The sequence below is a fragment of the Trichomonas vaginalis genome, chromosome IV (genome assembly GCF_026262505.1).
Source record: "Trichomonas vaginalis G3 chromosome IV, whole genome shotgun sequence".
Classification (NCBI taxonomy): Eukaryota; Parabasalia; order Trichomonadida; family Trichomonadidae; genus Trichomonas; species Trichomonas vaginalis.
In genome coordinates this window covers 33,151,425-33,176,762 of record NC_067206.1, presented here as the reverse complement: position 1 = coordinate 33,176,762, position 25,338 = coordinate 33,151,425, and the positions used below count along the sequence as shown (strand labels likewise).

The window sequence follows — 25,338 nt, the reverse complement described above, 5'->3', positions numbered from 1 at the left end:
GTAATTTCTAAAAAGAATATTTTTGTTCTTGAATATTAAAGTGTATTGTAGTTTAAAAAGTTTTAAATATGTTGCTAAAATTTCAGGTTTATAGCTCATGTCTAGCATGACTTCTTCGTATGCGCAAAAAATCTGACACGTAAGGGTATCCTTAAATATCAAATATGAACCTTCAGGACCAGTGTTGTTAATAAAAGAACAACTTTTTACAGTAAGAGAATTATATTGATGGTAAATAATTCCATATGTTGATTGTGTATTAGTATTATTTATAATATTACATGAATCAATCAAAGCGTAATAGTGAATATTTATCATTTGACCATAATTATTTGTTGCTAAATTATTAACAACAGTTGAATAATTAAATGTTGTTGTGTATTTACGTGAATCACATTTAAACCATCCAACAGAATATGAAGTAGCTTTACATGATGAGAAATTTGTTGATGAAACTACAATATTATCACTCATTGTATAAAATGTAAAACTACCAACACTTTCATTTCCTACATCGAAAAGGGAACTTTCAATAACAAAGTTTAAGTTATCTGTGCCAACTTCTGTATATGAAAATTGGCCACTTTTTGAGCTTTGGCATTTTGTACAACAGAATTTTCGTTGAACAATTGAACTATTGCTGCCAATAACGTAGTAAATACAAGTTCCATCTTCTTTTGATATGCAATTACTAAAAGAACACCGATTATGTAGGAATAGAGAGTTTTCAATTGGGTAAAAGTAGATAACTCGGTTATTATCATCAAAAAAAATGCACTCATCTAAGAAATACTGGTGATTGTTGGTCTCTAGATTACAGTTCTGACGATTTTTGATTGGATTACCTGTAAACTGAATTGGAAAATAACTATTCCAGGGATCGTCATCTTCTTCAGATGACTTTCCCCAAAAATTTTCCAATTGTCAAAAAAGACGATATGTAAAAAAGGGAAGTTTCACTTTTATTGCGTCTTTATACGGGCGTGAAGCATGTTAAAAATGCAATAAAAGTGTAATTATCATACTAATGATTATTTTTGATTATAATGCCGAAAGACATTTGATATGTAAAAAAGGGAAGTTTCACTTTTATCAAAACCACAAAGAATGAAAATATGTTTGAAGCATTGAAATATATATTTGTATTATGGAAGTAGTATGCTTTGAAGATTTTTTATCACACTGGTGAACTACAATAAATTTGCATTTGATATATCGTATAAGATTGCTCTCACTTTATGCGAATTATTCGGTTCTGGATATTCTTAATACCTTCCGAAATTCTCTGAAAATAAGTAATATTTCATGAAAAAACTCGGAAAATGAAATCATAAACAGTGAAATTTGAGAAGTTTATAGCATCTGTTACTCTTTCAATAAAACCAATATCTAGGCACGAAAAGACACTGAAAAAGAAATCATAAATAGGAAGATTTGAAATAAGATATTGTTTAGATTAGTTTAAATGTAACAAGATAAATATATATATAAAGTTAGTTTGGAAAGAAGAATCCCCAAATTTCGATTGCATCTGGCTTGAATTGGTGTTTTCCAGCCAAAAATTCCTTTGCTGCTTTGCTTCCGTACTTCAAACCAACTCCAAATGAGTTTTCTATAGCAGAAGAACACTCTTCAAGTGACTTTCCACTGATTTTGAGGTCTTCTCCACCAAATGAAATATAATTCTCGGTGGAAACAGTGTAAAACGTGTCTTCTTTCTGTCCTCCGTATGGAATATAGGCATCCTTTGTCAATTGGAACAGGAATGTCGATGATTTTTCGCGTTTTGGATTGCCATCTGGTGTCCATTTGGTTCCGGCGAATCCTCCGAAGATATTCTTGCCGAATTTGATAAGAACACATGTTATTCCAACGTTGTCGACATTTTCATGTAAAGATTTCATTGTCATTCCGTGGATAAATGAGGAGAATAAGATGTGAGGCTCTGGAACGGCTTTGAATGGTAAGCAAAGGTATAATCTGTTCCTTAATTCATCATTTGTTAAGATTTGAGAGTCCTGGAATGGAACAAAATCAAATTTTGTATTCATTTCCTGGAATTTCTTGAGTTTTCTCTCAGCAATCTTAGCAAGAGATGATATATGTGGTAAATCTTCGATTTCTTCTTCATCTTCTTCAGCATTTTGATCGGAATCAAATTCATTTATTTCTCTGTTTTGAACTAAAGAAGAATTGTTCAATTTCGCTGGAACTGCCTGTGGTTTCACTTGAATTTGTCCGAAAACATCGAGATTTGCGATTCCTTCAATCTTAAGTGGCAAATCTTTGTTTTCTTTTACGAAATTCGTGTATAACTCATCATCTTTAACAGTTTGCAATACATATAATGGTTCACCTTCATCAATAGCACCTTTAACAAGGTTCTTTTGCCTTTCTAATTCGTTTTTTTTACGAATTAATTCTAATTTTGCGGATTTAACGAGATTTGCTGATTGATTTGACTGGTTTCTTGCATCATGTATTGCCTTCATGGCCATTCTCATGATTTCGTCTTCTGTTTCTTTGAGATTCTTGGCAATTTGCTGTAATTCAGCATCTTTATTCTTAATTTCGTTATCGAGGATCTGGCGGCGCTTTGTTATAAAGTCTGATTCATCCTGATGCTCTTTTACACAGTTCTTGAAGGCTTCATCGATTGGAGTTAATTTATGCTTAAGAAACTCTCTGTTAGAGTGAGATCCTTTGACTTTGCAATCAACACAAACAGGAAGTTTGCATTTGTTGCAGTAATACTGTACAGGATGGTCTTGATGTTCTGGACATTTCTGATTTTGACTCAAAGAAGTTTCTAATGGTTCTCTCTTATGGTTCTTTGTTTCTTGAGACTTATGTTGTGATGCATCGCACTTTTGGCAAAGCTTTAAATGGTCATTTGTGCAATATAATTTTGCATCTGGTTTTCCGCAAATATCGCATACGTTTCTTGATGGATTTACCTTTTCAAACTTTGGATCCCATGTAAATTTAACTAAATGGAGGTTCTTAACCTGATTTTGGTGGAAAACAACGAATTTATTATTTCCAATACGAAGAGAGTCGTATCCAGATGGAAGATTTTCTGATGTTGGTGGTGTAGAGATGTATTGAATTGAATCAAGTGGTGCTTTCATATCTTGATAATTATAAACAGCTCCTAAAGCAATTTGAGCATGATATAATACGTTCTCCCCTGATTTATTAATTTTAATATCATTGAGAGTGAATGCAAAGCCATCCTTTGGTGAAACACGAATTCCATATCTACTAACATTAGATACGTCTTGTGAAATCTCGGAAACTGGTATAAATGCATCTACAACATTGACTGGATTGTGATTTTTAATGAAATTTTCGAATTGAGTGATAATTGGCTTTAATTTGAAGTCAGAAAGCTCAGAAATCTTCAGAGATGGTGCATTGAGCTGCATTCTTAAAAGATGTTCGGTATATCTGAACTCTTCTGAAAAGGATGGGATATTTGACATAAAAATAATTATCTGTTATCAAGACGTTAACTTTACAAAATTTTGTAAAGTTGTTACAATTATATTGGCGCTTCACGCCATTAATATCATTCATTATGGAATCATCCATCACAACTAAGAACTCATGTATATTTTGTCAGCGATTTGAGAAAGAAAACTCTTCGAAAACTTGTCACTATCGATAGATTATGTATTCATCATTAGTTTAGTTAATTATCAGGTTAAATGCGGGAAAATTTTAGCCTAACCAAGGATATAATTAGTATGTTTAAGTCATATGCCAATGTTTTGTAAATTAAGCAAAATTTGTACTTGTTCATCAACTTTCTTCACATAAAATAGAAAATCCTATTGTACACATTTTGAAAGTACATTTTGTACGATTTCGTTATATAAATACGTTTAGAATTTTCTTTTCAATTTCAATTTAATCATCATGTGTTCTCAGTATATAGAGAAATATGGTGATTTCATAGATGCTTACGATAAACTCTTTCACCTTAAAGCTGATGAAACTATTGAAGTTGTTTTCGATTTGATTACAGAAATTATAGTTTCAAAATACAAAACTGCATTTAAAGATCTTATATTGAGTATTCTCACTGCAATCCAGTATAATTATGGATCTGTTGCACTTTATATTAAAATACTTAATCAAATCTTAGCCAAGTATGCATTTTCATATAAAAATTTATTACAAGATAGATATATAAGCGGCATTTCACAAAGATTGCGTTTAAATATTTCCATAAATTCTGATATTTCCAGCCAAGTTGATTTTAATAGAGGATCATTTCCAAAAGAGAACGAAATTCAATACATTATCATGCATGACCAAATTGATAAATTTAGAGAATACATTTCTGAAAATTCATTGGAAGGTGTATCAATAAGTTTGCCTATATTTTTTAAATTTTTTAGTACAATTGATCCATTTTCACCTATTGAAGCTTGCTGCTACTTTTGATCAGTGAATATTTTTAATTTCATGACTTCGAATTTAAGGGTGCACACGAGAGGATCATGTAAACTTCAGAATTTAGAACCTTATTTTTAGGCATGATCTTGGCTACCTATTTAGGCTCGAAAAGCAAAAAATATCAAAAAATACAACTTGACTCCATTATGACCCTTTCATGGAGGTAGTTTTTATCCGCTAGTATTTTCCCTTTGAATCTCTTTACAATTCGAAATCAAATTCAAATCTCAGTAGAAGAAAGGAAGAATCGACTTACTACGGTTGTAATACGAATAAATACATATATTTAATTATTTTTATTTACATAATAATTGTTTGAAGCTCATATTCCATCAAATTTTTAAATAAAAACATTAAAATGTTGAAAATGTTCATATATTTTAATAGGGTTTCGGCACTTTATTGAGGAATTACTACATACATAGTCGAACTGAACTTGATATTTTGAAATTTAAATTATTTATCAAAATTAAAATTTAACTTGAAATTTATAATTATTTAGTCATATTTTGCATAATTCTAAGTAGATTTTGTAAAAAATCAAGAAAGAAAAATTTTAACGTGCTTTATTTTTTCTTTTTTATAATAATACATATTATTATATAATTAACATATTCATAATGTTTCACCCTTTCAAAAATATAATCCTCCTCCTCGCAAATAAACGTACATACGGGTGGCCTCTTTTTTCAAAAAATTAAAATTTGAAATTTTGGGCTCAAATATTAGAGATTTTTTCAACCTTCAACGATATATGTTGTCTATATCAGACCTCCTTTCTTTTTGATACTTAACATTGTTCCTAAATCTTAGCCGTTAAGGCTGTTCTGAAAATATTTTTTTTTTCGAAAAAATTCGAAAAAAATTCTTAAAATTCAAAAATCCCTTAATTCATGAGGATTTTGGGAAAAAGTTTTTACATGAACATGTGTATATTATATGAAGTATATTGATAAGGTAAAAATCAAATTTTATTGCATATTCATCGAGAAAATAAACTAACGAATCCCTCAAAATTGAGAGGGTAATCCTCCTCCTCTCAAATAAACGTACATACGGGTGCACCCTTAAACACAGAAATCACAGAGAAATGCCTTAAATATTCATTTATTGGTAATAACACAGACATCATCAATGAATGTATGAAAGATATTGAAGTTCATTATTCAGACTTGGAACCAATCATTTGTTCACATAACAATAATTTCCTTAAATATGTCATTGACAAAGGAATATTTAATCTTGGTAATTATAGTTACATTGAATTAGGAATACTCAAGTCGCAGAACTTGAAAGCTGCTCTTATGATGTTTGATGATGACACTGATTCAGTTATGCCATGGTGCGTTGCTTTTCCCCAGTTTAATGACATTATAAATAATGATAACTTTAATTTCTTCAAAAAGACCAAAGATAATAGAACTGTCCTTCATTTTGCAGCTTCATATAATAATATTAATATCTGCAATTATTTATCAACTTCAACAACAATAAACCAAATTGATGTTAATGCAACCGATACTGATTTTGAAAATACTGCACTTCATTATGCAGGAGAAAATAATTCAAAAGAAATTGCAGAGTTTCTTATTGCGCATGGAGCTAATCTCAACTTAAAAAATAATCAAGGAAAAACAGCTCTTCTTATTGCATTGGAAAGGAATAATAAAGAGACAGCAGTAGCTCTTATTCAGGGCGGCGCAAATGTCAAAAAGAAATGTAAAAATGGGACGTCTGCACTCCATTTCGCTGTAATAAACAATTGGAAAGATATAGCAGAACTTCTTATTTCGCATGGAGCTGATATCAATGCAATTGCTCGAAATATGGATTCAGTTCTTTGTACTGCTGCAAGATATAACAGGAGAGAAATAACTGAACTCCTTATTTCTCATGGTGTAAGTATTTTAAGTCCACTTAATCAAACGGTTCTCCATGTCGCAGCTCAATGCAATAGTAAAGATATCATAGAACTTCTTATTGCTAATGGTGTTAATATCAATACAAAAGACAAAAATGGAGAATCTGCCCTCCATTATGCAACCAAATATGGTAATAAGGATGCAACAGAACAACTTATGGTATTGTCCGCTGATATTAATGCGAAAAACAATCAAGGAAAAATTGCACTTCACTATGCAGTGGAGAACAATAATAAAGATATTGTAGAGTTTCTTGTGATGCATGACGCAGATGTCAATGCAAAAGCTAGAAATTTAGAGACAGCTCTTCATATGACAGCAAGATTTAATAATAAACAAATAGCTGAACTTCTTATTTCACACGGTGCTGATATCAATGCAAGAGCAAAAATGGAGAAACGGCTCTTCATATTGCCGCAAGATTAAACAGTAAAGAGACAGTAGAATTACTTATTTCACATGGTGCCGAAATTAATTCAAGGGATGTCGTTGGAAAAACTCCACTACATTATGCAATAGAATGTAATAAAGAAGGAACCAAAGAACTTCTTATTTCACTTGGTGCTGATACATCTGAAATAGACAAATATTGTAAGCCTAATGTTCAACCTTCACCTGAAAGTATAAAAGCAGCAAAAAAGAAAATACAAAAGCAAAAGCTTAACCAAAAGAGAAAACAAATCAGAAGGCAAATATCATTGGAGCCATATAAATATTATTAGACTAACTCAGATTATATACAGAATACATCATTTATTGTCATTGTCCAAAAGTAAACATGTTCCAATATTTAACCCCGAAGATTATGAATCAGGGAAAAAAGTTTAAAATAATATTAAAGTGTTTATTGAAGGTCTTAAACTTAATGAATTCTTCTTTTTAATAGATCAATGAGAGTAAACATTCAGTATTTCTACAGATATATGATCACACAAGGGAAGATGCTCTGATACCAAAAATATTCTTTCAAGGAGCTGAATCTTGAAGAGTTTCATGTTGTCAAACCTCAATAGTCTATCGATTCAAAATAATAATTCGATTTTGAAATTGATATAAGCTTTGAATACATGATAATCTTTTTGAGATGCAGGGTAATAATTTTCTATGCTGTCACACCTTCAACGCCGATTCGAATATTAAAATTATTGAAAGTTCTGAATTGAGTCGATGAACCACCTGATTTCTTTTATTCATCATATGCACTAATAATTCTAAAAAAAAAAAAAAAAAAAAAAAAAAAAAAAAAAAAAAAAAGGTAGTGGGGCTTCCAGGCACTTCGTGCCTTCTAGCCCCGAAGATGTTTAGTATAAATGAAGTCTTAGAGGACAAACATGACTATGAGTTTTGATATGACAAGATAGAATATGAGAGAGGTCCTATAAACCGGAGAAAGTGTTATATAAACATCTGTCATATTACTCAGAATATTATACAGAATTCAATAAAAATATATTTTAGGTGAAGAGGTGAGATTTCACCTGTTTTTTCACCTCATTTTTCACCTCTTGAATTTTCATGAATTTCATCGTAAAGACTTTGTCAAGATTTCATCGTAAAGACTTTGTCAAGATTTCATCGTAAAGACTTTGTCAAAACTTCATCGTAAAGACTTTGTCAAGATTTCATCGTAAAGACTTTGTCAAAACTTCATCGTAAAGACTTTGTCAAAACTTCATCGTAAAGACTTGTCAAGATTTCATCGTAAAGACTTTGTCAAAACTTCATCGTAAAGACTTTGTCAAAACTTCATCGTAATGAGCGTAAATCAGACAAAAATATATTTTAGGGTAGAAGGGTATATCTACCCCGTTTTCTACCCTCTTTTCTACCCCATATGTACTTACTGAAAAAGTATGTGTTCCATCTGTCATTTTACTCAGAATTTTACACCAAAAATATATTTTAGGTGAAGAGGTGAGATGTCACCCGTTTTCTCACCTGTTTTCTCACCTCTTGAATTTTCATGAAATTTACACCAAAAATATACTACTAGGGTCATTTACGAAGAAATCTCAACAAAGTCTTTACGAAGAAATCTCAACAAAGTCTTTACGATGAAATCTTGACAAAGTCTTTACGAAGAAATCTCAACAAAGTCTTTACGAAGAAATTCATGAAAATTCAAGAGGTGAGAAATGAGGTGAAAAAAGAGGTGAAATCTCACCTCTTCACCTAAAATATATTTTTGGGTCATTTACGAAGAAATCTCAACAAAGTCTTTACGAAGAAATCTCAACAAAGTCTTTACGAAGAAGTCTTAACAAAGTCTTTACGAAGAAGTCACAATAAAACATCTGTCGAAAACCGCTTTTTAACTTCACTTAAAATGCCACGTAAGCTACGTAAGAATATACGTAAGAGGAAGAGAGCATTGAAACATCCAATAGTAAAACTGACACCACAACAACAATTGCAACAACAAATGCTGAATGACCCCACTATGTTGCAACAAATGTCAAGCAATCCTATGCTTTTAAACCGAGTTGTTGGTGCACAGAGTGGAGGTTTAAGAGCGGCACTTTTAGCGAAAATGGCAGGCTATGGTGGAGCTGCAGACGGAACAGCCTATAACCCTCAAAGTCAAATGAATTTGAGTTCACTCAAAAATCAAATAACAGATGTCAAAAAGTCAAACATAGACATACAGAAGCAAATAGGTGAAAACGAAAAGAAACTAGAATATGACAGACACACAAAGAAACTCAATGAGTTAAACGTAGAGAAAAAGAAGAAAGAAGAACAACTGAAAGAACTAAGTACAGAGGAATATGCAAAAAAAGTGTCAGAAAAAGCAACAGAAGTAGCAAAAATGGAACAAGATGTCATAAATTTGAAAAACCATACTACTCAATATAAAATACTGAAAGATGAAGAGATAAAACAAAAAGCCCTGAAGACATATATGGATAGCGATGAGTATAAAAAAGAAGTTGAAGCAAATGTAAAGGCAGAAAAACTTTTACAGTTGCAAAACCAAACCGTACAGTATGAAAACTTAGCACAAGAAAGTAAAAATAACGACGCAGCCATGCAAAAGGCAATGAAAAGCGCAGAATATATAAAAGCTAACAATGACTGGTTAGATGCCCAAGCCAACGCTAAAGCAGCCCAGCTTATAGGGTCAATAAGGACAAAAATACAAGCGGATGAAGACAGTTCAAATGAAGCTTTAACAAATGCTGACTTTAAGAACGCCTTCGAAGCTCTTCATAGTAAGGTGAAACAAGTGAACGACTTCTCATCTGGAAAGAAACTGAAGTCTGAAGGTTTCGACAAAGAGTTAAAAGAAGTAGCACAAAATATGACGAAAATAACAGATGCAGCAACGAGACAGGCAGTTCAAAGTGCCTATGACGCCGTTAGAGCAACTGTTGTGAAAAGTCAAGAAAAAGAGTTACAACAGACCAAAACAGACCTAGTAAATGCTTTCTTAAGAACGAAAAGTCAGGTAGGACATTACGCTGCAGATGGAACATATGTGCCAGCTGGTGGAACTTATATACCACCAAACCCTCCAAGAGAAGCACCTGCACCAGGACTACCTAAAACATTTACATCGTCACATGGACACAGACACAGGCATGCACCAAAACCAACACAACAACAACAACAACCAACACAACAACCAACACAACAACCACCTCCACAACCAACAGTTCAAAACCCTGCACAACAACCACCTCCACAAACAGAGCAAGGACATAAAAGAAGTAGAGAACAAGGAAACCAAGAATTCTTAAAAATGCTTAAAGAAGAGTGTGGTTTCCCAGATACTGTTGACTTTAGTGACAGATATAAAGAAGCTATTGGAAAGTTCAAGGATGGAAATACTGACCCGAACCTATTTAGCTTTATGGCTCAGCACCAAAACGGATATAATCTCAAACCTGGAAAATACAAGCTCGCTAAGGGATATGATTTAATAGCATATCATCCAAATGACATGGATGAATTTACTCCGAGATATTTGATGTCAGAGCTAAATGACAATTCAACTTTCGTCATGAAACGCGTAAAAAATAGAGACGGAACGAAAGAACAAAAGCTTATGAATGCGGATGACGTAGATAGGGAAATTGTTGAAAACGGTCTCGGAATATATGAAATGCCAGCAGATGAGGTACAAGAAACTCCACAGGAAGAAGTTCAGATACAACCAGACATGGAAGAAATAGTTCAGCAACAACAGCTAGAAGAGCCTGAAGGAAACGAACAAGTCACTCCTTTGGAAACTAACTTCACAGAACTAGATGAAGATTTGGAACAGCCGAAAAATCTTGACCCTCAACAAGAGTATGCGGAGAATATGGAATATTTCCAAGAGTCTAAAAAAATTCGGCTGACATAGTAGAAGAATATCGAAAAATGTTTGCCGACATACAAAAGACTCCAACACCAGATGAAAATATTCAGCATAGAATGGAAGAACTGAAAAAAAATGTACACAAATACAACAACCCTTTTTACTTACGAGCATTTAACGTTCAATCTTCGGATGAACTCGGTGAAGATAAAAGGTTAAATTTCAAGAAAACATATAGAAATGAAACATTGTTTAAAGTTCATTCAGAACCTAACCAAGATGGAAACAAACCTACTTTTGTTTCTGCAGACGATGGAACTACAATGAGATGGGTCATAAAGCTAATCCAGATAGGTGGTTCATAAACTTACAACCACAATTCCAAGAAGTTGTAGACGCAATGGAAGTCAATGGTGAACAAGATATAGCTGGTATTTTAAGCGCGGCTTTAATGCCATTGAAAGATATGAAACATGCAGATATTTTGGACCAGTATGAAATGAACATGGCTGATGGAAATATAACACCTGACGTTCTAGAACATTTATCTCAAAGAACTACACAGAACCATAGAGATGGTATATTTGGTGAAGAGTTTAGAAAGAAAGTTAGGGAGGGAGAAGGAAGAGAACCTATTGTACATGACCTTGCAAACGAAAGTTTACAAAATGTCATAAAAACTTACTTTGCAGGCGATGAACCGAGAAGGGATGAATATTTAAGAAAACTCAAATGGACAGTACCAAATGAAATGTTAGTATTGAAAAACATGTTCCTTGACAAAATAAAACCAACTACAGAAATAAACGACGCAAGACTGAAAGATTGGGTAAAAGCTTTCCCATTCACAAAAGATATAGTTGGTAACATGGAAAGAAAACCAGAATGGCTACAAAAACATATATTTGGAAACGAGCTTATTCCATATGGACAGGCACTGTTTGAAGCGCTTGAACCGGAAACTCAGGAAAGAGTCATGCAAACAATACGCGAAGACTCAAATACAGACTATGACAAACTCTTTCTAGGATATAGGTTACCTGAGATGGGCGACCAGAGCCAAAAGGCAAAAAGGACATGGGAAATTTGCAACATACTAGATGAACATAATGCAAAGATGCAACAACTTCAAGCAGAGGGCAATGAAGGAAAAAGAAGAGTTAAAAACTCAGTCAGGAAGAAAGTAAAGCTTGGTCCACGTGGGTTCTATTATGACATATAAATCCAACTATTCTATATTTTTACTCATATGAAATGTACGCCGCTCAGAATATAACGCCAACAGTTTTGGATGCTATGAACGGAAATGTTTCCGAATGGTATAACGAATGCGACAATGCCATTAGAAGGTCAGAAATAGTTCCTGGAACTTACGAATATACAACTGCTGTTTCTTATGGAAACGTAGGTGAGTTTGGAGAAGGTTCTTCAACAACAGTAGATATTGCTTGCGACAGGTTTCATATAATTTCTATTGACAACTCTTTCTTATACGTGGAACAAGACATTGAAATAAAACCTTCTGCCAAGTTGTCTGACAAGAAAGGTTGCAATGGAATTTTCTATGTCGGATACCAATATGCTCCAGAAGTTTTCATGGGATATAAGATATATTCTAACTCTGACTTAGTTCAAACAGTAACATGGGCAAACTATGAATGGTTCGCTTTGAGAAACTCAGTACAACCACAAGCTAGAGAACAAACAGACCAGTATGCAACTATTGAGAAAATAAGAAGACTTGACCCTAACGTTCCAGGAGTTTATGTTGACCTTTCTGGACAAACTGCAGCAGCAGTAACCAAAGTAAAATTGAAACTTAGAGTTCCTTTGTCATCTTTCCTCATCTTCAGGTTTTTAAGATACTTGCCAAACTGGGCAGGAAAAATTTCTATTGAACTTACTCCAAGCAAAAATAACTTAGTCATTGCACCAACACAAGACCCATTCACTCTTACAGACGTAAAGGGAGCAAATCAAACGTCATTCGCCGAATTTTGCAAAGACAAAGTTGACTTAGACTTTGTTTCTCAAACCTCAACACTGAAGTAAACTATTATTTCAATGCTGCTGGAACTGCTTGGGACCCAGTTAAGTTCACATGCGAAAAATTTGAATGCAAGAGAATAGAAAGCAGACTTGCAGTCTATATGTTGGACCCAGATATTTCAAATGCTTTAGCTGCCAAATATATTGCAGTTCCACTTATGTTCCCTATACACCAAATATCTGTCAAAGACTTTGCAGGTGAAGTTGGAAACCAAAGTGCTGACCCAGGTGCAAGAACAGATATTGCTTTAACAACTGCAATGAAACATGCAGATACTATGTTTGTACTGTTCAGACGAACTATAAATGACTATTCTTGCTTCTACAACCCTGGTATTAAATATCATATAAACATAGATGGCAAATATTATCCAAGAGAAGAATATTCTACAGTTGAGGATATGAGGTCATACAACTTGACATTAGATGCTATGAACTTTAACAACAACTTCACAACAACCATTAACCCTGAAATGCAAAGTTCTATTATGCCATATGTGAAAGTATGGACTCATACAGGAGGTCAAAAAACTCAATAATACAAATGGAGACCGTTCAAACTTTTGGCTTGGCATTCCATTTGCTGACTCAGAAGACTTTATGGGTGGTATTTCAACTGTTGGTACAGTTCAAATACAATATACTGGTGACAGAGACGGTCCAGATGAATTGAAAGCAAAGAAGTTTACAAAACCAATAGCACTTTTCACGGAAGATGCTCTTTTGAAGATTCGTTCGATGAAACCTGCTGGGGCTCCTCAGATTGGCATAACGACAGCTTCCATCGAGCAGATTTGGCAGCAGGTCAGTAAGTTGTTCTTGAACTGACTTCTCTCCGTCAAATATTGACAGTACGCCAGTTTTGACATAATATTGTATTATAAACTTACCTTTAGAAATATCTGTAAGTTTTGTTGTTATATTTTTGTCTGCTTCAAGAACTTTCACCATTTCAGTTATACCAACTTTCTTTGCTTTATGAAAATATTTTGGTTCAGCAAAGACTGCTATTCTATAACATTTTCCATTGTTTGTGTAAAGAACTACTCTGTCAATGAACTTGTATTGTTTGTGTGTGTAAACTTTGTTTTGCTTCAATTCGAAGAGATACTCAAATACGTCCATCTTTTTATTCTAAGTAAAATGTCATTTCCTAAAAATAGAAGCGTGAGTGTTTCAAAAGGTTTAATGGCGGTGGCAGATGTGAAGTTAAATTCACCAACTCAAACAAACAGTCAAAGTGTTGTTGTCAATGTCAAAGACAGAGATGTTGAAGTGGGGAAACCATACGAAGACGAAGATGGTATAACAATAGTTCCTGTAAAAGAACAACCAACATATCCTGAAGTTAGCAGAGACTTAAGTTCTGTTGCAGATATTCGAAACGACTACCAACAACTTAAAGACAAACTTAAAACTCAGGAGAAGATTTGTCAAGCTTTGGGTATAATGTTAAACTTGGTCGAACACAACCCTGTAAAAGTGAACTCATATGTCATTGCACCTCATGAAGTTTTGAAAGAACTATTGAAACTTTTGACAGAGGCAGACGATATAAACATCAAAGAAATAGAACCCGACGTTAGTTGCTGTGGTGTTTCATATAATGTCATTGACAAGATATACGTTATGAAAGGAGGTGAAACGTTGAACTTAAATATAGTTTCCCAGACGTCATAAAAATATTTGACGACCACAACATTTCATTAAAATTTACTTGCTAAGTAAATGGCAGAAGACATAGTGGTTTATACTATTACGACTAAAAACCCTGAGTCATATAATTCTATAACAACAAACTTACAAAGTCCTCAAGGACGATATTGTAAACTGACCTTAAACACGATGACGACTAAAGCCTGTTTTGCTCTTTTGACACAGAAGACTTTGTTGTTGTGAATGGTAAAAAAATACTTCTTTGAAGATACTTACTCAGATATACCACCAACAGGTTTGTTGACTTATTTAATACTTTAAGGACGGATGTAACATGTGCTGCAACTAGAGCAGGTTTCATTATGTTTGGATGTCCGACTGAGTTTAGTATAAACGATATGAGCTATAATACAAAACTTATATCTGGTTTTTACTACCAACAGTTTCTATAACAGGAAAAGGTGTCATACAAGGTTTGTCTGTTCCATTGACTTTAAGTACACCTATTTATATATATTGTTTTCAAACTTAGGTTCAAAGTGCTATTCGAATTATCGACAGAAACTACTATGACCAAAAGATACTCATGCGTATAAACAACACTTTCTCTGCTGGTTTGCCTATTGTTCATGTCGAATGCAGAGTTTTCAGCTTTAGTAAAACTCAAACACTTTAGCAAACATAACGTTGACATTAGTCGACGCAAACTTTGTTCCTGTAAAACTTTTATGTCCTATGTATTTGTCAATGACGGCAGAAAGTTTCGAATTGGAAGATGCAACTTGGTGAAAGTATTGTACTACAAGAACAACTTCAACAACAAATGCAACAAATGGAACAAATTGCAACAACAAAGTCAAGATAAAAAATAGCTCAAGAATAAAAAATATATTTTTTTATTTTATTTTGAAATGTACGCTGAGTTTGTTGGAACAGACCGTTGGAAAACTTGTTTGTTAGATGAGAAATATGAAATTCACTGTTGTGAGTCATTTGAAGTCAGAAACAAAAAGACAAAAAAGAGTTTTAAGCGGATGGGGAGCGAAATGACGGATATGCTATGATGAGGATGGGGTGGAAAAAAACTATTTTAAACATATTGTCATTGCAAACTCATTTTATACCGAACCTAACAATCTACCTCTTGTAGACCATATAAACCATATAAGAAACGACAATAGACTTGAGAACTTGCGTTGGGTCACATGTTCTGAAAACAATAAGAACATAGGCAAATTTCGAGATATTGTATTCGAATTTGTCGACGAACTAGAAGATGAAGCAATTGAAATTACAGACTATGGCAAGCATGCGTTTGAGTTTTACTACTACAGCGAAGAACAAGACTCTTTCTACTTTTATACCGGCGTAAACTATAGGAAATTACAAGTATATTTTACTAAGACGGGCTATGCTCATGTAAACGCTAGAGATACAGATGGAAAATACGTTCGAATACTTCTTAACAAATTCAAGAAGCTATATGGCATACCATTTTAAAACGTTTTTTTTTAAAAAAATATTTTTTTATCCGATAGAAAAGATGGCAAAATTCATCTCAGTAAATAAGTACATGACAGAAGTCAAAGAAGAACTAGACCCATTCGCTTATTTGAATGTTTACTTCTACCATTTTGAAAAGTCTTCATTCAGCAAAGTTTGGAACATCGAACCAGTTAAGTTTGCTATTGTGACTAAAAATGGTGCGAAATTTGAAGACTTAGACATAGAAGGTTTGTTAGCAGTCAAAGAAAATTTTGACAGAAGGTTTTCAAACCTTAAGAAGGCAAAGCATACAAACTTGTTATACCTTATGAACCAAAGAAAGCAGACGACTATGAATATTATGAGTCTAAGATAGTTGAAGTTCAAGGTAAATTGGGTAAAAAGATTTTAGAGTCTAAACCAGTGTTTGCTCCTAAAGAGGAAGAGAACATTGACATTGACCCAGAAATGTTCTAAAAATAAAATATTTATTTTTACATGTCAAATTTCTTCTTCTCTGGCTCTGGTTCTTTCTTCTCTTTCTTCTACTTTCTTTTCTTTCTTCTCTCTCTTCTTCTTCTTTTCTGGTGGAGTTATGTCAAATTTCTCAGAACCATATTTATGTAAAAGTTCTTTGTCCTTTAATAGCTCTTCTATTCTGTTTTCTATTTCATCTTCAAGAACAGCGCATGTGCCTTCTTTGCATTCTAAGAACTTTGTTGGACTTCATCTTTCCAATCGGCGTCATCTCTGTCAACAAGTCTGTCATTGACAAATTTTAAGACTGCTCTTTGTAATTTTATGGTTCTTGTCATATTCCCAGAAACAGAACTTTAGAACAAATTCACCTTTCTTGTTTACACTATGTAAGATTTTATGGTCGACAGATGTTTTGCTGTCGAAAAGCTTGTCTCGAATATAGATAGCGAAATCGCTAGACATTTTCAAAAAGATAAAAATTTTAATTTTTCTAAAAATATGTTAGAAAAAAAGTTTGCTGACATTGACAAGAAATTTGAGAATGTTTTAAACAAGAACAAGAGGAAGTTAGAAAATGCTCAGATAAAACCCATACATGAAAGTTCTTATTTGCTCAGAATGGTATAACAGGTCTAATCGCACCACCTGGTCGGGTAAGACTTTCACTTATCTTAAAATGGCTGCAAACAACAAGAACTAGATGAGAAGAACCCATTCTATGAGTTAGTTGTTATTTGTAGTACTTCTGGTCAATTTGACCAAACCGTAAATTCGTTCAAAGATATTATAAAAAAGTCTAAGTTAGTATGTATAAAAGACTCTGAGTTGTTAGATTGGATAAAGAAGTACCAAAGAAGAGTTTTGAAGTACAATGCTATAAATGAGTATGTCAATTCAAAGTTTAAAGACCCAAATGAGGAAATGCAGAGAATATTAGAGAAGAAACACTTCAGAAACAAACAGAAAGAGATAGAATACATTTCGAAGAAATTGCAATCTTACGATTGGAAGACTTACCCTCACAGATGTCTTCTTATCTTAGATGACTTTGCTTCTCATCCTTTGTTAAAGAACAGAGAACAAGACATGTGTCGAATTCTCAAGAAGCTCAGACACTTTAACATCTCAGTTGTCATTTGTGTACAGACAGCAAAGAGTTTAAGTAAGGATGTTAAAAGAATACTTACTGATATCATACTTTTCCCTGGATTGTCCGAAGACGATTTCATGGAACTTATGAAAGAGTCCATGGCAGGTAAGTTTGACAGACATGAACTATGGGAGAAGTACAAAGTCATACAAGACCCTCATACTTCTTTCAGAATTCACATCTACGCAAACAAAGTTCAAATTGTAAAAAGTCAAGCTTGAAAATGTAAGTGTTTAGTCTTAGTCTGTTGTGGTGCTGGGGCTGTCGGTTCTTCTGGCTTTGGAAGGCATTCAGGAAGAGTTCTTCCTGTCTGATGGAAGAGTTCTTCCTGTCTGATGGAAGAGTTCTTCCTGTCTGATGGAAAAACTTTTTCTGAAGTTCGACCAAAAAGTTCTCAATTTTCGAAAATTTGAATGGTTTACGGACGAACAACAAGAAAAATTTTTCCTGTCGGATGGAAGAGTTCTTCCTGTTGTCGGGAAAAACTTTTTCTGTCGGATGCAAGAGTTCTTCCTGTTGGAAGGAAAAACTTTTTCTGTCGGATGCAAGAGTTCTTCCTGTCGGAAGGATTTGACGAGGCAATTTACCTAATTTGAGCTACCTGAGCCATCTGAAGTCAAGCTTGAAAAATAAATGGTTCATTTACTCTGCTTGTTTGAAGTTGTCAAAATACTCTGTTATTTTTTCCTTTAACAATGGCAAATCTTCTTTGAATGTAAGTATTGTACAACCTTTCATATCATAGTGTGTTTGAGGTAAAGTATCTTGAACTATCTGTTTAACATCTTCATTTGGTGTCATTGAAATCGGTAAGTTTTCGCGATAGAACCAATTTCTGTCAGATTTGTAAATCTTAGCTAAGTCGTAAAAGCTTTTGTTGTTTTTTCTGACTAAATGCAACATAACCATATCTCTGTCTTTTCATTTTCCATCTCTTCAAGTGTAAATCATATACTTATAGTTCTTTTCCTTTCCTTTTGGTACCGAACGTGGTATTCTTTTCTGTATGTTTTTGTCTTTGGATTCAATGACTTCATCTTTTGCTTGAAGTTTCTTTTTCCATCTCTTCACGTTCTTGTCTATGAAATTTCGTCAAGAAGTCTGTAAATATACCAAGCATAACGAGGCGAAGCCCACATTGCAACAGCATTTACAAGAAGTCTATGTACATACCAACCTCTTAAATTTATTGGCAAATTTTTACGATTTTCATGTGTTTTATGCAAGGCCGATAAAAGTCGGTCTAGAGAAATTTCACTGTTTTCATGAGTTTTAGGCGACCCCGAAGGAAGTCGGTCTCGCTGTGCTTCACTCAAAAGTTCTTGTGTGCTTTGGTTTTTGAACCAGTCGTCTGCGTGTTTAGTATCTGGAGCAAAACATGCTGTCAAAATACTTTGCATTTGGTACATATCGTCTTTGACCGAACGAATGAGACGGAGTTGTTTGTTAAACTGTATGTACTCGTATTCTTCATTTATAGCTTCATGGACTATAACTGTTGTTGTGTTCTCTGTTGTTGACATATCTGTCCTTACATACAAAATAAAAAAAAATAAATAAAAATAAAACTAACTTTATTTTTCTATCTTGTAATAAAAGACCAAAATAATACGCTTTACATGTATTTTTCAGCAACTTCGTCAAATAATTTTATAGCTTTACCTATCTCATCTACTTCAAACGTTTCTTTACCTTTCGTGGGAGCACCATACATTTTCTCAAACTTTTCGAGTAGTTCTGTTTCAGCAGCTCTCATATCGTTAACAAACACAACCTTAACTCTATTGACTGTACTGTCATATCTTTGAGTTATATTATATGTTCTTCCTATCTTATATCTCTTTGTATTGAAGTCCTTCGGTTTCTGAACGATGTAAAGTAAGCCTTCACTGCAACGTTCCGTATCGAATGAACCATATGTTATGAAGTTATATCCAACAACTGGGTCTAACCATAACAAAACTATTGGTATAAGACTTTTGTCTATAAGATATGCTGTAGTTCCATAGAATCTTACCGATATCATAAGCTCAGGATTTCTTGTCAAAATTTTCTGAGTAGAAGCAATTCTTAACCCAGTCGTGGGATGTTTTCTTTCCAGATGGAGATATAATGTCTGACAAAGAATATTTGTTGTATTCTTTGAGTATCTTACGTTTAAATCACCTATTCTAACCACTTTGGTCTCATTGTCTATCTTTTTAACTGTTTCAAAACTCAATGTTGTCATTTCCTGTTCTTACATACAAAATAAAAAAATATTTTATAAAAACTAACTTTATTTTTTCTGTCTTAAGGAAATTCATGAATTTCATACGGAATCCCTTCTCTCGGTTTCCGAGGGAAGCAAGCATATGCCATTTTACTCAGATTTTTGTTGCTGAATTCAATAAAAATATATTTTAGGTGAAGAGGTGAGATTTCACCTGTTTTTTCACCTAATTTTTCACCTCATGAATTTTCATGATTTCATCGTACATGTTTTGTCAAGACTTCTTCGTACATGAATTTTCATGATTTCATCGTAAATGTTTTGTCAAGACTTCTTCGTAATGAGCGTAAATGACCCAAAAATATATTTTAGGTGAAGAGGTGAGATTTCACCTCTTTTTTCACCTCTTTTTTTCACCTCAGTTATTTTATAAGCGTTTTACATGAATTGTACGATGTATATTTGAAATCCTAAACAATTTCGTAGCTTCTATTTCTTCTTTTAGTATGTCAAATGTTTTAACGATACCGAAAGTTTCTTTATACTTCTTCTTGACGTCAGATAGAAGGAAATCTTCTGCTGTTGGATAGTTTTTGTTCAGAAATGCTAACATGTCCATTTATCTTCTGCTGGTTTTTCTGCTTCTTTCTTTAAATCTGCATAGTCGTTTCGCATACGTTCTATCTCTTTGACAGAATAGTTATATTTCCTCATTGCTGCTTTACATTTAGAACATTGCGGGTTCATTTTTGCGTTATATTCTGAAACCTTACCTGCTAAAACAACTAAGGCGTCAATTGCTCTCTTCATCTCGAACATAGCGGGTTTTATTTGTTCGTTCCATACCTTACCCCTACTATCTTTATCTCTTATTTCCCAAACACATTTTGCAACTAACGAAACAAAGTTGTCGTAGGTCTTAAATTCTTCAGATTTGTATATGTCAGAGATGTTCTTATATACCATGTCGCAATCTTTGTCCATGACTTTGTGGTTGCAATGAAATCCTAGAAACTCATAGTTTACCTTTCGTATGAACTTCTTTATTTCTACTGAGTCAGTTGGTTTCACTTCTATTTCATCGAATTCAGGAATAGTGAGCTTTGCTGCTGAATTTCAGGAAGTTTAGGTAGATGGTCGATGAGGTCCTGCATTTCATAAAGATACTGTTCATTTGTTTCATCTTTTGCAGTGCAATCTAAATCTCCTTGGAGAAGTTCTTGCTTTATCTTTCTGGATTTCTGTTTCGAAAGTATATGAAGAAGGAATGAAGCTTTCATCTCTACTAACATAGATGTGGGTTCATGACTAAAGAGTTTGGTGCTGTTGTTGCTAACATGTTCTTACAATAAAAATAAAAAATATTTTTTTAAAAAAACCAACTTTATTTTTTATTTCGGGAAAATTCATGAAAATTCATGAGGTGAAAAAACAGGTGAAAAAAGAGGTGAAATCTCACCTCTTCACCTAAAATATATTTTTGCTGAAAAAAATGAGTTTTGGTTGAAAAAACAGGTGGAGCCAAAAGTGGCTCGACCTCAAAACAAGCATTTTGTGAAGAATATACCAACCGGCGGAAAACAGCGGGTTGCTTTTTATACAAAATTCAACAGGTGAAAAAACATGTACGTTCATGTTTGACAAAACATATACGAAGAAGTCTTGACAAAACATATACGAAGAAGTCTTGACAAAACATGTACGAAGAAGAAGTCATGACAAAACATTTACGAAGAAGTCATGACAAAACATTTACGATGAAATCATGACAAAACATATACGATGAAGAAGTTTCGACAAAACATTTACGATGAAATTCATGAAAATTCATGAGGTGAGAAAAGAGGTGAGAAAACGGGTGAGATGTCACCTCTTCACCTAAACATTATTTTTACTGAATTTAGCAACAAAATGAACGAGGTCAGGATGTATGTTGCTGAATTCATTCATAACACCCTTTGTAAGCTCATAAAATGTTTGTTTTGAGGTCGAGCCACTTTTGTTCTTTGTTTTTCAACCTGAAGCATTTAATATATGTAAAAATATATGGTTTTAAAATGGTATGCCATATAGCTTCTTGAATTTGTTAAGAAGTATTTGAACGTATTTTCCATCTGTATCTCTAGCGTTTACATGAGCATAGCCCGCCTTAGTAAAACATACTTGTAATTTCCTATAGTTTACGCCAGTATAAAAGTAGAAAGAGTCTTGTTCTTCGCTATAGTAGTAAAACTCAAACGTATGCTTGCCATAGTCTGTAATTTCAATTGCTTCATCTTCTAGTTCGTCGACAAATTCGAATACAATATCTCGAAATTTGCCTTTGTTCTTATTGTTTTCAGAACGAGTAACCCAACGTAAATTTTCAAGTCTATTGTCGTTTCTTATATGGTTTATGTGGTCTACAAAAGGTAGATTGTTAGGGTTCGGTATAAAATGAGTTGCAATGACAACATGTTTAAGATAGTGTTTTCCACCCATCTTCATATCAGCATATCCGTCATTTCGCTCACATTCGCTTAAAACTCTTTTTGTCTTTTTGTTTCTGACTTCAAATGACTCACAACAGTGAATTTCATATTTCTCATCTAACAAACAAGTTTTCCAACAGTCTTTTCCAACAAACTCAGCGTACATTTCAAATAAAATAAAAAAATATTTTTTTAAAAATATACTGTTTTAAAACGTTTTTACTTCATATTTCTCATCTAACAAACAAGTTGTCTGACTGCTTGAGAGTTAGGTTGGTACCATTCGAACTTGACACTTGTAATTCCTTCAATTGCGTTCAAAATGTCTGAGTCGGAGTCAAACATTTGTTCTCTCTTTGTAGTCTTGAAAGCGTCAAGAAGTTGTGCGGCTGTTGTGACATTGCCATGTGCATAGTAAATATGACCATCTAAATCTGTTACGGTTAGTCTGAGATTGTATCCTTTCTTATTTCCGTCTTGTATGGCAGCAAGTACTCCCATGAAGCCTTCTTTGTTCTTTCCTTCGTCAAAGTTTACTGTAAAGGTTCGACCAGATGTAATTTGACTTCTAACTTCACGATACTTTTCATATGCATATCTTGTTCTTTCCATGGGAGCATGACCATCCTCTGCACTACCTTTTTTCCTTCTCAAAGGATGCAACTGTTCGTTATGTTTCCAGTAGAACCTGGCAAAGCCGTCGTGTCCTTCAACCTGCGGCTCACTAACATTGAAAGGCAAGTTCATAAGACGTTCTTCTTCTAACCTCTCTAGTCTGTTTGGATAATTGGCACGTGCTGTTTCCAAATCCATTTCGTAGCGAAGACCAGACAGTTTGTCATAGACTTTTATGGGTCTTCCCTTCCTATATTTAAACTTCTTCGAAACTCTCCAACCATATCTTTGCAACTCTGCTTTTATTCTAGCAGACCTTCTATCCATTCTATATGGGGGCATTTCAAATAAAAATAAAAAAATGTTTTTCTCTTTACTTTACGTAACCACCTGCTACCATAAGCCTTTGACGCCAACCCATACCAGCTAATGAAGGTTGGCTTGGTTTAGTTTGAAAACTAACCTTTGGTTTTGGTTTATCTTCAGTTTTTGGCTCACCTTCTTCTATTGGTTTTTCGTCACTTTTCGGTTCATTTGACTTTACCTCACCTGCAGGAACAGTTGTGTCGTCAACATCTTCATAAATATCATATGCCATTTGTTTTTGTTTTCCTTTCAACTTTTTGTGTTTGTTGTAAAGTTTAGAATATTTCGACTCTAAGTCAATGAGATGTTCTATAATGAACTGTTGGTCCGTGAAGTAAACCTTCCCATCTGTTGTCTCGAAAATTCCTTCAGACTTCAATATTTTATTTGTGAGAGTCTGTTTCTTTTTTGAGATACTAGCCGTTCCATTTCTATGAAAAGTGACTTTATAGTTAGGGTTTGTATTTCCAGACCTGGCACTTTCTATTATTGAATTTTTCTCTTCATCTGTAAGTTCTTTGACAGGTTTTGACAATGGTTCTGAACTTTTTGTTTGTGGTGTCAAATCTACCGTTTCAACTTCTTCGGTCATTTCATCTCAGTAAAAAATTTTAGTTTGGTTTGTTTTCAACTGGTTGTTGTTGTTTTTTAAGTCGGTCTAAAACTTCCTGAGGTATAGGAAGAACTTGACAAACACGTTGTGTAACTGCTGGAAGCCGACAAATCCATCTTGAACCCATTTGTCTCAATGCTGTATTGTTCATTTCATCTCAGTAAAAAATTTTACATTCCCCAAGTTTGAGGTGGTTGCGGTTGGTTATTGTTTACCCACTGTTGTGCATGGTTATATCCTCTGTTAAAGAATCTTTCACCTTGGTCCATATAGTGTCCTGCTTGGTTATAGTAGTCATTTGCTTTGTTATAGTAGTTTCCTGCTTGTCTTCCTACATTGTCCATCCATCCTTGAACTTTTCCTCTTGTTTCAGGATTTGGAATAAGATTTGCTGCATCTCGTGCTACATCCCAACCTTTCTGTACAGTTTGTATAATAGGTTGTGCTTTCTCTTTAAGTATACCTAATGTACTCAAAATCTTCCTTCCAACTCCAAATACACCTCTGGCTATTGTTCCCACTGCGGGCAAAAATCTGGATGCAACTCCTGCTAATGCGCCAAATAAACCCATTTCTTATAGGGTAAAAAATGACGAATCCAAACAAGGACCCCTATGTTTCTAAAGCGACAAAGAAAGCACTCATGGTAAAAATCTTTAGTTCAACACCAAATGCTTGGTTTATGGATATCTTGGAAAACATTCCGAGGTATAGAGAAGATGGACCACCATACTGGCTAATATTTGTTGGTCAAAACACAAGATACTGTGAAGCCATACCATTATGGTCCAAAAATATTTTAGATGTGAAAACTGCTTTGACAATATTCGTTGACAAATACCATCCAACAAAACTGACATCTGACTGTGAAAGTTCTTTCAAATCAGACGATATTAAAAACTATCTGCGTTCAAAAAATGTAAACCAATATTTCATTGTCGACCAAAACCATTCTGCTCTTGGTGTCATTGACAGTTGTATAAAAATCTTAAGAGACTTAAACCAACCACAAGGTGGTGAGGTAGATGAAATGTCATATGACGACAAATATAGACACTTCTCCATGGCAAAGATGAGACAAGTTTTAAATATTTACAATAGCCGTAAACAAAAAGGTTTGGGAAACCACTCCCCCGAAGAAATGAAAAACAACCCTGACTTAGAGAAAGACTATATATTTAATAGTTTAGTCAAAAGAGACAAACAAGAAAGAATGCCAGGCTTCAAACTTAAGAAAGGTGACAAAGTAAAAATAGAAATACCTAAACGCGACCCATATGAAAATACTATTGACTATGACAACAATGGGAACTCGACAGGTACTCGCATTCGTGTTCGTAAAAATAGAAGAAAGTATACAAGAGAATATTATGAAGTTTTAGGCAAACATGGCAAAATGTACAGACTGCAAGCAGAAGATAAAACTACTATTGTCAGACCTCGTTTCAAACTTGTCAAAGTTCAAGGTGGTATACTTTCAAAGACAGTTCCTAACAAATATAAGACAACTCCTGACGAATATGCTAAAGAAGTGGAACATGACGACTAAGCA

The 25,338-nt window shown here is 33.8% G+C and overlaps 8 protein-coding genes and 7 pseudogenes across 15 annotated transcripts, besides 3 other annotated features; 8 read left to right on the top strand and 7 right to left on the bottom strand.

The window, feature by feature from the left end:
* Positions 1-1,343: 1,343 nt before the first annotated feature.
* TVAGG3_0212950 (zinc ion binding) lies at positions 1,344-3,489 on the bottom strand (the record flags this gene model as incomplete). Its single annotated transcript, XM_001323435.1, has 1 exon — positions 1,494-3,485. One exon carries the CDS (start codon positions 3,483-3,485, stop codon positions 1,494-1,496), a length of 1,992 nt encoding a protein of 663 aa, XP_001323470.1.
* A 1,000-nt stretch (positions 3,490-4,489) lies between these two features.
* Positions 4,490-5,531: a mobile genetic element.
* Positions 5,532-5,606: 75 nt separating this feature from the next.
* Positions 5,607-6,812, top strand: TVAGG3_0212930 (spectrin binding; the record flags this gene model as incomplete). Its single annotated transcript, XM_001323437.1, has 1 exon — positions 5,607-6,812. One exon carries the CDS (start codon positions 5,607-5,609, stop codon positions 6,810-6,812), a length of 1,206 nt encoding a protein of 401 aa, XP_001323472.1.
* Positions 6,813-7,610: 798 nt separating this feature from the next.
* Positions 7,611-7,706: a terminal%2Cinverted (terminal inverted repeat of Maverick-3 transposon ID:TVAGG3_0212750).
* Positions 7,611-25,338: part of a mobile genetic element that runs on past the window's edge.
* TVAGG3_0212920 (protein of unknown function, DUF4106 family) lies at positions 8,713-9,589 on the top strand (the record flags this gene model as incomplete). Its single annotated transcript, XM_051226714.1, has 1 exon — positions 8,713-9,589. A coding segment is annotated over one exon (877 nt), but the record flags the coding sequence as incomplete, so codon positions are not given.
* Positions 9,688-10,358, top strand: TVAGG3_0212910 (protein of unknown function, DUF4106 family; the record flags this gene model as incomplete). The annotated part of the gene is made up of 1 exon (XM_051226713.1): positions 9,688-10,358. A coding segment is annotated over one exon (671 nt), but the record flags the coding sequence as incomplete, so codon positions are not given.
* Positions 11,013-11,911, top strand: TVAGG3_0212900 (annotated as a pseudogene). The gene has a single exon. A coding segment is annotated over exon 1 (899 nt).
* Positions 13,927-14,462, top strand: TVAGG3_0212890 (annotated as a pseudogene). Its single transcript has one exon. A coding segment is annotated over exon 1 (536 nt).
* On the top strand, positions 15,938-16,356 carry TVAGG3_0212880 (annotated as a pseudogene). Its single transcript has one exon. A coding segment is annotated over exon 1 (419 nt).
* TVAGG3_0212870 lies at positions 16,374-16,586 on the bottom strand (annotated as a pseudogene). Its single transcript has one exon. A coding segment is annotated over exon 1 (213 nt).
* Positions 16,858-17,487, top strand: TVAGG3_0212860 (annotated as a pseudogene). Its single transcript has one exon. A coding segment is annotated over exon 1 (630 nt).
* TVAGG3_0212850 lies at positions 18,152-19,032 on the bottom strand (annotated as a pseudogene). The gene has a single exon. A coding segment is annotated over exon 1 (881 nt).
* TVAGG3_0212840 (organellar and viral DNA polymerase type B) lies at positions 19,125-19,454 on the bottom strand (the record flags this gene model as incomplete). Its single annotated transcript, XM_051226712.1, has 1 exon — positions 19,125-19,454. A coding segment is annotated over one exon (330 nt), but the record flags the coding sequence as incomplete, so codon positions are not given.
* Positions 20,149-21,060, bottom strand: TVAGG3_0212830 (annotated as a pseudogene). Its single transcript has one exon. A coding segment is annotated over exon 1 (912 nt).
* Positions 23,181-23,765, bottom strand: TVAGG3_0212820 (phage tail repeat-like family; the record flags this gene model as incomplete). Its single annotated transcript, XM_051226711.1, has 1 exon — positions 23,181-23,765. One exon carries the CDS (start codon positions 23,763-23,765, stop codon positions 23,181-23,183), a length of 585 nt encoding a protein of 194 aa, XP_051111697.1.
* On the bottom strand, positions 23,957-24,358 carry TVAGG3_0212810 (uncharacterized protein; the record flags this gene model as incomplete). Its single annotated transcript, XM_051226710.1, has 1 exon — positions 23,957-24,358. The coding sequence occupies one exon, from the start codon at positions 24,356-24,358 to the stop codon at positions 23,957-23,959; it is 402 nt and encodes a 133-aa protein (XP_051111696.1).
* Positions 24,376-25,335, top strand: TVAGG3_0212800 (uncharacterized protein; the record flags this gene model as incomplete). Its single annotated transcript, XM_051226709.1, has 1 exon — positions 24,376-25,335. The coding sequence occupies one exon, from the start codon at positions 24,376-24,378 to the stop codon at positions 25,333-25,335; it is 960 nt and encodes a 319-aa protein (XP_051111695.1).